General features: G+C 34.0%; 1 protein-coding gene across 5 annotated transcripts; it reads right to left on the bottom strand.

The window, feature by feature from the left end:
- Positions 1 to 1391: 1391 nt before the first annotated feature.
- Positions 1392 to 9972, bottom strand: acat2 (acetyl-CoA acetyltransferase 2). Of its 5 annotated transcripts, NM_131370.2 has the most exon segments (9): positions 1392 to 2235; positions 3952 to 4062; positions 4710 to 4864; positions 4965 to 5087; positions 6967 to 7110; positions 7194 to 7311; positions 7793 to 7974; positions 8639 to 8773; positions 9811 to 9936. In NM_131370.2, coding segments are annotated over 9 exon segments (1188 nt in total). In that variant the 5' UTR covers positions 9860 to 9936; the 3' UTR covers positions 1392 to 2064.
- Positions 9973 to 10085: the final 113 nt, after the last annotated feature.

A 10085-nucleotide genomic window follows, 5' to 3' on the forward strand; every position in this document is an offset into this window, starting at 1 on the left:
TATTTCTAAAGATGTTCTGTGATTAAAATATTATTTTAATATACCCATTTAATAAATCTGTTTTGTTTAAATTCACAAAATATATGATCTATAATCACTGAGAAATTAATAAAAATGAATTTTCAAAATTGGTAGCACTCATTTATATTGAGCATTGTATGAAAATGAATATAATGTGCTAGAAAAATATATTCTATATTTAAATATATAAATGAGAGAGAGGGGGAGTAAAATAGGAAGTACAATTTGGGAACTAGTATTAAAAGTTGAAAATTGGAATAAAAGTTTAATTGAATGAACTCAATTAGAATGTGCTAAAAACATATTACATATCCACAGAAACACTTCTAACATTGCCTGCAGGGCTGGACTGTGTTTATACCCACTGAACTTGGAGATTCAGAAACGAGATGTTCTCTTCTGGCTGCACCTGCATCAGTCTGACCCCCAGTCTGTCCAATATAAAGCTCTTCTGAGAAACAGTGTCTCATTCTCTAAACACACTTGTATATGAACTACTGATGAAAACTCAAATTGAACCCGGCCCCAAACAAAACCTTCACTAACAATAAAATATAATTATGAAAAACTAAAAACAGAATTCAACCTCCAAACTAAACTTCAATGTTATTCGGTCCTGAACAGAACCACACAGTTGGCAAATTATTTATCATTAAAACAATTAAAAGAAAAACACGTGCTTTCTATATATCGCCTCTGTGATCATGACCTAAAAATAGAAAAGGGCAGGCGTAAATAATCCTAAAGAACAGAGAATATGTACAGAACTTCCTTCTGTTCTGCCCCAAATAAACAACAACTAGAGAATTATTTTCCCCAGATTTGCAACATTAATTAATTTTTTTATTTAAAAGACTCAGAAAAACTTTACCATGTACTCAGAGGATGAATTGACGTCTAAACTAGCTGAAAAATATGTATACACCCAACACATTATGAGAAATGGTTAATGTAAATTCATGTATCTTATTTAAAAAACTCTCGACTTCTTTTTATTATTATTATTATTGTAATTGTTAAAATTATCAAATGTATAATCAGTTGTTTTTTTCTTTCTTTTTTGCCATTTATTTATTTACTGTATATTTTATTAATTTGATGATGTTAATATGTTACATATCTTATACATATTTAAAATGCTTTGGCTATACTGTAAATGTCACGCTAGTAAAGCAACTTGAACTTAAACTTGAGAGAGAGAAACTGGCTGACTAACTGGCAGACTAAACCATTATATTTATTAATTATTTTCAACATAAGGATGGCAGAAAGCCTGCTCAATAGCTCTATTTGTCAAACGTGCATCAACATTTCTAGATTATTTATCAAACAGTGGCCATACTTGCTTGTATTCACCGTAGGACACAGAATTCTTCATTAAGTTCTTTATTAGGCAGTGATATTAAGAGTACAACACGGGCTATATAAGTAAACAGCATTTCCCCTGAGGTATTAATTAGGAGAAGAGAGAGTTAAAAGCAGCCTAATGGAAGCACAGGATAGAGGCTAATTTTACTTTTTGGCACATTTGACATTCTCTAAGGCAGTTTTCTATTGCACAGTGTAGACAGGTCTGGAAAAGGTGCTGGAAACAGGACCGACTCCATTCAACTGATGAATTTAATATTTATAAATACCACAATATGACTTACAGGTCATAACTAACACGCATGTGGACAGGCCTACTGTTAGTACCAATAAAAGCTCTACTACATGAGTGTCTCAGCAACTGTAAACAATTTATACAGAAAGGGAATGTCTTAAAAGCTGGTATACCTCAACAAGTCCTTTTCATGTACCATAAACCCGAAGAGAATCAATACATGTTAAGTGCAAAACAGATCCACTGTATATGATGAAACATTAGAGATGAGTTTAGATAAGAAGGCAGAATTGAGTGCATTTTACTGCAGGCTGTTTCCTTACTATTAACGCTGCATATATACTTAAGTTTTACCATATGTTTTCATATCTGTTTTGAATGTGAAAAGCTGGATTCAAAGTCTGGTTAAAAGCTCAAAATTACAGGGTGTTCATTTGCCCTTATTCTCTCTCTACACACATAGCGATGCCCATTCCTCCGCCGATACACAGCGAGGCGACTCCTTTCCGTCCGCCTGTCCTCTGAAGAGCATGAAGAAGAGTCACCAACACACGACAGCCGGACATGCCAAGAGGATGACCAAGAGAGATCGCTCCGCCACACACATTTACCTAGAGACAGAGAGACAATGAAAAATTGTGCTGCACATTCATTTATCTCAAACATAGAGTTGAAGTCATTCAATTTGCCTTCCTGAATTATTAGTTCCCCTCTATATTTTCCCCCCAATTTCTGTTTAATGGAGAGAAGATTTTTTTCAACACATTTCTAAACATAATAGTTAAGAACTCATTTCTAATAACTTATCTATTTTATCTTTGCCATGATGACAGTAAATAATTTTTATAGAATGCCTTGCCTAATTACTCTAACCTGCCTAGTTACCCTCATTAACCTAGTTGAGCCTTTAAATGTCACTTTAAGCTGTATAGAAATGTCTTTAAAAATATCTAGTCAAATATTATTTACTGTCATCATGGCAAAGATTAAATAAATCAGTTATTAGAAATGAGTTATTAAAACTTTTATGTTTAGAAATGTGTTGAAGAAATATTCTCTCTGTTAAACAGAAATTAGGGAAAAAAATAAACAAGCGGTCTAATAATTCAGGGGGGCTAATAATTCTGACTTCAACTGTAAGTTTTGCGTGGCTAAAATAGTTTCAAAACAAACCTGTCTAAAAGTAACACTTCAGCTGTGGTGTCAAAACTTTTGATTCTGCATTTTTGGCAGAAGTCCTTTCAGAAACAATCTTTCGTTTTATGGACACAAGGCCAGGCTGGTTTTTCAGAAAGAAGTTCAGGTTGATGCAGAGTTTGGCTGATGACGTCTCACTGTCAGCGGTAGATTCGTATGATTCACGTGTACGCGCGAGTGACGTATCGGTCTGCTTAAAGTAGCTGTGCAGAAATTCTAATTTGTTGACAGACAGTTTGAGATACTTGTTGTCATTAAGTTATTTGTTGGTCCGACAATATTTAATTGGATGAACATTTTTTAGTTTTATGCCATATCCAGAGTATAAAAATACATATAAATATATTAAGATCATTTACATTAATCATTACTATTGGAATGTGAAGAGACTTTCAACCAGCACAACAAAAAATGTGTCTGAAGACAATCACCTACTGCACCTTTAAGAAACCTATTTAAAGCAATTTAATGTGAATGCAGATCTGAATTTAGCAGTTGATCATGCGACACACTGGATGCCATTATTGTATGTTGGAATTAATTACCAAAACTAAAAATTCGTTTTTTTGTTTTTTGGAAGATGCATTCAAATACATTTGTGTAACAAAGTCAACTTCTTTTTTATGTATAAAATGTCTAAATTGAAAAAATACATTCATGACTTTTTCACTTTGTCTTGCTTATAAACATTATAGGAAAAATTTAAGCTAGGGGAATTTCTAAGATTTGGTTGACATGGCACATATTGACCCCATTCAATTGATTAAATAAACAGCAGCTGCTAGACATGAGGTTGATAAAGGGTTAAAAAGTTATTGTTAAATTCAATCCCCTCATGGAAAAAACTAACACTTTTAATACCAATACTTTCAGTGTTAGCAAATCTGATCAATCCACCCACCATCGGCAGCTATTTAAGTTAAACTTTTTCATCTTCATGTAGTAGTTTGGTCACTGATACCATTAGTCAAGAACAAAGGTCAAGATATATTTGCAAAAAAGCTGAAACTCATCATGATATTACACTTTTTTTAATGGTAAAGTAATCATTGGGTAACTCTGTCAATATTGTATTGTGTAAAGCTGAATGAAGCAACGTATGTGTATTACAAAGTGGAAAAATAACTTACCTTGTCAGGGTTTAGACCAAGATCCTGTACTACGGCAATAGACTGAGATGCAAATGCTTCATTTATCTCAAACAGATCAACCTCATCTAGTTTCCATCTGGCTTTCTCAATCTGGACACAGAATCGAAACAACTGACTTAAAACAGTAGTATTATTTTGGTGACACTTTACAGTAAGGTTTCATTTGTGCATGTATTTACTAACATGCACTATTAACGAACAATACTTATACAGCATTTATTAATAATAGTTCGACATTTACTAATGCATTGTTAACATTTAAATTCATGCTTGTTGACATTAGGTAATAAAGCTGTGAGTTGACATGAACTTACAATAAGCCTTTATTTTCATTAACTTATGTTAACTAACATGAACAAATACTATAATAAATGTATTGTTCATTGTTTGTTGCATTAACTAACATTAACTAATACAACCTTATTGTAAAGTGTTACCATTATAAAAAAAAGCACTTTTGTTGAATTTAGACAAAATATACAAACTATTCATACTTATAATTTATTCAATATTTATAAATTTATATAAATTATACAAAATATAAGATACTTTAATTAACTCAAGGGAAAGTTTTATTATAATATATTGTCACATAAGTGTGTATAAAACTTGTTTGTTCATTTTTAGGATTATATTTATCCTTTGAGTAATTCTAAATGTCCAAGCACTGTGTACAAGACTTCCTCCTTCATTCGTGTTCTTAAATTAAACCTTGCGATGACTCAACAGACACTCACAGCTTTTCTAATAGCTGGTATTGGCCCTGTGCCCATGACTGAAGGGTCAAGGCCTGCCTGAGCCCAGGAAGTGATGCGTGCCATTGGTTTTAAACCCCGCCTCTGGGCTTCTGATTGGCTCATAAGAACAGTAGCTGCAGCACCATCATTTATGCCTGTTAAATAAAACCATCACAAAAGTGGTGCATTAAAATCATCACAGGCTGTCAAGATGACTACTGTTATGTCATAACAGAGTAAGATATCACCATTTACCTGACGCATTACCAGCTGTCACAGTACCAGAGCCATCTTTCACAAAACAGGGCTTCAGTTTGGACATAGCATCAATATTGCTGCCATGCCGAGGAAACTCATCAACTTTGACCTCGACTGGACCTGATAATGGAACAAAGGTTAACAGTCTGCCTCATTTTTGTTTTTTGGTTGCTTTGCATAATTCTGTTGCTATTATTTTGGATTGTTTTAAATAAAAACTATGGAAAATTGATTAAATCGAATGTATCCCTAATAAATAAAAGATTCAAAACATTCTATATACAGGGTTCATCCATATTTATACTACAAAAATTCCATGACTTTTCCAGGATTTTCAAGTCATCTTTCATGACCTAATATTTCATGTTATGTCTACATATACATGACAAATTATAAAAAAATTTTTTATTTAAAACAGCATATCATAAAATACGCAAAAGATATAAATATAAATTGAAACTATGTAAAATAGATGATGCTTACACAGCACTAATAATGTGAGAGTATGTTTTTGGCCAAGAAAAGAAAAGAAGTAAAAGCAACTAACCTTCATTCCAACATTCAGATATTTGTCAAACTAATTTTAGATAATCTGAATAGTTTGTTAAACTAGTAATAGTAGGTAAAACTACTTCTGTTATAAAGCCGCGATCACACTGCACTATTTGCTTCATAGATTGCTTCTGATCACATGACTCCAATTCTCTTTCACCTTCACTGGCTTGTATACAATACAAAATCCTTTTCTTAACATAAGAGCTCTTCATAACTTGCACTTCACTATCTTTGTGATCTTCTTCATCTGTTCACTCCTTTGCGCTCACTGAGATCATCAACTGTTATCTGTCCTAAGGTAAAGCCATTTAATGGCAGGGCTTTTAGATGCACAGCACCAAAGTTTTGGAAGTCCCTGCCTTTACATTCTCCAGGTGGACACTATTTCTAATTTTAAATCTCAGATCATTTTTTTTGTGTTCAGGATAGCTTTTAATGGTTTGCTGAAATAATATTCTGGAATATATTGCTTTTTACTGCTTGTATTTTTATGATGTGCCTGTGATATACTGTAAGGTGTCCTCGAATATCTATACCTATAAATAAAAGTATTATTATTATTATTAATAATCATAATCTGTATACATTTTATTATGTTACAAAAAATTGTTATTTCTGATAAATCCTGTTCTTTCGAACTTACTAAAAAGAATCTTGAAATTTAATTTATCATGGTCTCCACAAAATGAAATAGCATAACTCTTTTTAACATTGATGGAATTATTAAATGTTTCTTGGCCTCGAAATCATTCTATTAGAGGATTAAAAAGAATCAAATGACATTGAAGACAGGAATAACAAAGCTGAACCGGAAAAAAATGACTAAAAGTTTCACAATATTACTTTTTTCCATTACATTTAAACAGTTCTATATTTCACCCCCAATTTCTGTTTAACGGAGAAAAGATTTTTTCAACACATTTCTAAACATAATAGTTTTAATAACTCATTTCTAATAACTGATTTATTTGATCTTTGCTTTGATTACAGTAAAAAATATTTGACTAGATATTTTTCAAGACACTTCTATATAGCTTAAAGTGACATTTAAAGGCTTAACTAGGCTAATTAGGTTAACCAGGCAGGTTAGGGTAATTAGACAAGTTATTGTATAATGATGGTTTGTTCTGTAGACAATAGAACAAAAATATAGCTTAAAGGGGCTAATAATATTCACCTTAAATGTTTATCAAAAAATTTAAAACTGCTTTTATTCTAGCCGAAATAAAACAAATAAGACTTTCTCCAGAAGAAAAAAATATTATCAGACATACTGTGAAAATGTCCTTGCTCTGTTAAACATAATTTTGGAAATATTTAAAAAAGAAAAAAAGAATTCGAAGGGGGGGCTAATAATTCTGACTTCAACTGTATACACACACACGCACGTGCCCACTCACGCGCACACACATTGTACATTTCTGAGTAGAAAAGAGCCTCTTGCCTTTTCTAGAGGGAACGGTGACTGGCACAATTTCCTTGTCAAAATAACCAGCCTTCTGAGCTGCTTCAGTTCGGTTCTGTGACGTCACAGCCAGTTGATCTTGAGCCTCACGGGACACCCCCCACTGCTTGGCCACATTCTCCGCTAAGACAGAAACACAACCAAAACTAGCTCAATTACCCTGCTACAAAAGGACACAACAAATGTAGTCTGTTCTAAGAGATTACCTGTGATTCCCATGTGGTAATTATAAAAAGCATCTGTGAGTCCATCAGTCAATATAGTGTCCTGCAGAGTAGCATCTCCCATCTTCACCCCTGACCTCATTTGCACTATATGAGGGGCCTAATGGAGAGGAAAAGCTCTGTGTGGTCATTCTTAATTATGTAATTCCCTCCCCAAAACCCATGACTCTTTTTTTTTAAATTTAGCGTACATCTAAGTACATTTGGCTAAAATATATGGATTAATGGGAAATTCAAAAACATATATAAAATATCTAAACCAAAATCAAGTTTCAAACTTGACCTGTATATAATTTGCATTTAGTATGAATGTTTAGAGGAAATATTATTGTCTTCTTTGTGAACAAATGTACATGTTTTTTTTTTTGGTACATGCTTTTTTAAAATATGTTTGGAACGTGCATATTGTGAAAGTCAAAAAAACCCTATATAGACAGTTTTTAAAAATAATCACCAAAAACTATTTAAAAACCTTTCTAAATACTGTTTTAAGATGTTTTAATTAGTAATTTGTCGTTAAGGTCATTTCGAATGTGAGGGACATTTTGTAAAACAGAATAGGAGGGAAGAAGTGGGCTTACCCGACTCATGCTCTCCATGCCTCCTGCTACCACTATAGTGGATTCTTTCGTCATTATGGACTGAGCACCAAGGCACACAGACTTCAGGCCAGATCCGCAGATCATCTGACAGCTCCATGCTGGAACTGAGTATGGGACACCAGCACCAACACTTGCCTGCCGCGCAGGGTTCTGCCCGTGACCTAAACAGAGTGAAAAGAGAAGCTAAAGTGATTCATGACTCTAGATTCATTTACCTATAAACACTAATATAAACACTAAGCTGATTTTTGTTTAAATTGTTTGCGCAGTGGGTATCACTGTCACCTCACAGCAAGAAGGTCGCTGGTTTGAGCCTCGGCTGGGTCAGTTGGCATTTCTGTGTGGAGTTTGCATGTTCTCACTGTGTTCACATGGGTTTCCTCCAGGTGCTCCGGTTTCCCCCACAGTCCAAAGACATTCACTATAGGTGAATTGGGTAAGCTAAATTGTACATAGTGTATGAGTGTGAATAGGTGTGTATGGGTGTTTCCCAGTGATGGGTTTTAGCCAGAAGGGCATCCGCTGTGAAGAATGTGTGATAGCATTTTAAGCTAAAACTATCAGACACCTGTTTTGACAAGTCAATTATTTAAATGTATATTTTAGATTTTTATTTTATTTTATTTAGATTTTTGAGAGAAAGAATGCAGACAAAGACAAGGAGCAATCTTTATTTTTTGAAATGTTGAGTGCATGTAGTGTGTTTAACATATGTACATAAAAATATGAACTATACCTTCACTGTCACTGAAGAGCTTTATATATTAATATGGCAAGCAGGCTAGAAAACACTATGTAGAACACCATTTAGTGTTAAATTCTCACCTGCAGTCAGGACATGTCCCATAATGACCTCTGAGACCTCTTCTGGCTTCACATTGACCCTCTTCAGCACATCTTTAATGACCAGCGTTCCCAGTTCATGGAGGGGTACACTACTTAGGGTTCCATTAAATGCCCCTGTAGATAAAAGGCAAAAATATTTATACTTTTGTGTTAAATGAACAATTAAAGAAAGGAAAAAAGAAAAGAGGCTTACCCATGTCATCTATTTTTTGATAATAGAGGTAATCTATACCGTGACAAAACCAACTGTTATAAAATCTTTTTTTTTTTTTTATATATACATATATTTTTTTTTAGCATTTGTGTCACCAGAGGTTTACTTATCATTCATTTATTCCTCTTACTTTCCGGCTTGGTCCCTTTATTAATGAGGGGACGCCACAGCGGAATGAACCACCAACTTATCCAGCACATGTTTTACGCAGAGGATGCCCTTCCAGCCCTAACCCATCATTGGGAAAGTTTACTTACTTAACATTTTACAGCTAATCAATGTGATTAAATAATAGCAAATATAGTTACTAAATAATAGTAAAGGACAAAACACTAAAAGCACATGTATGTGAAAACAGACAAAAATACAGTTTTAATGCTTTATTTGTGATATATTTAGATATTTGTATTAATTATTAAGCAAATTATATATATATTTTTTTTAAAATGTTGATTATTTACTTAATGAATACTATCTAATAGTGTTTAAGGATTTGTGAAGGTTTTGACGACTGACCTGGCCATGGTGCTACAATAACATGACCAATCAGAGGATAATAAACACTAGGGAGAAGACCGAGCAACCAATCAGAGCACGAATACTCGGCAGAGAACGCTGAGCAACCAATAAGAGCGGCTTTACTTTCCTTCTGCACCATAGCGAGACAGTCCAAGACAGCCGTGTAGCACAATCATTCAAATCAACAACTGTGACAAAAAAATACGATTTACTACGGCAAACAGTCTCCTTCAACAAGATTCGTCGTGCAGATCACCTTGTTTTGTTCTTCATTCATGTAACTTAACCATACAGGACATACAACTTTCTACTGTAACCCATAAACAAGCTGCAGATAACAGCTAAAAGGTAGAATGTAACGTTACTTAGTATTGTGAGAAAAGAGCCATAAAGATAGGATATATGAGATTAAGTTTACCTATAGGAGTCCTTGCGGCAGAAACGATAACAATCGCATCCGTGTTCATCTTTGCTGTCCGGTAGGTTGGTTATGTGCTTGGTAGGCTGACTCTGTCTGAATGCAGGTTGTACTGCGGAACGTCCTACTTCTCGGTGTCCCATTCATTTGATAAACGAATACGAAAGCTTTGTCGTCATCAGGACACAAAAGTAGGATGCATTGGTTTTATTTTGAGGTAGCGCCATCTAACGGTGTGGACGGCTAACTAAAACCTAAACCCCAATCTTCTCTAC

This window comes from Danio rerio, chromosome 20 (genome assembly GCF_052040795.2).
Source record: "Danio rerio strain M-AB ecotype USA chromosome 20, GRCz13ab, whole genome shotgun sequence".
Lineage (NCBI taxonomy): Eukaryota > Metazoa > Chordata > Actinopteri > Cypriniformes > Danionidae > Danio > Danio rerio.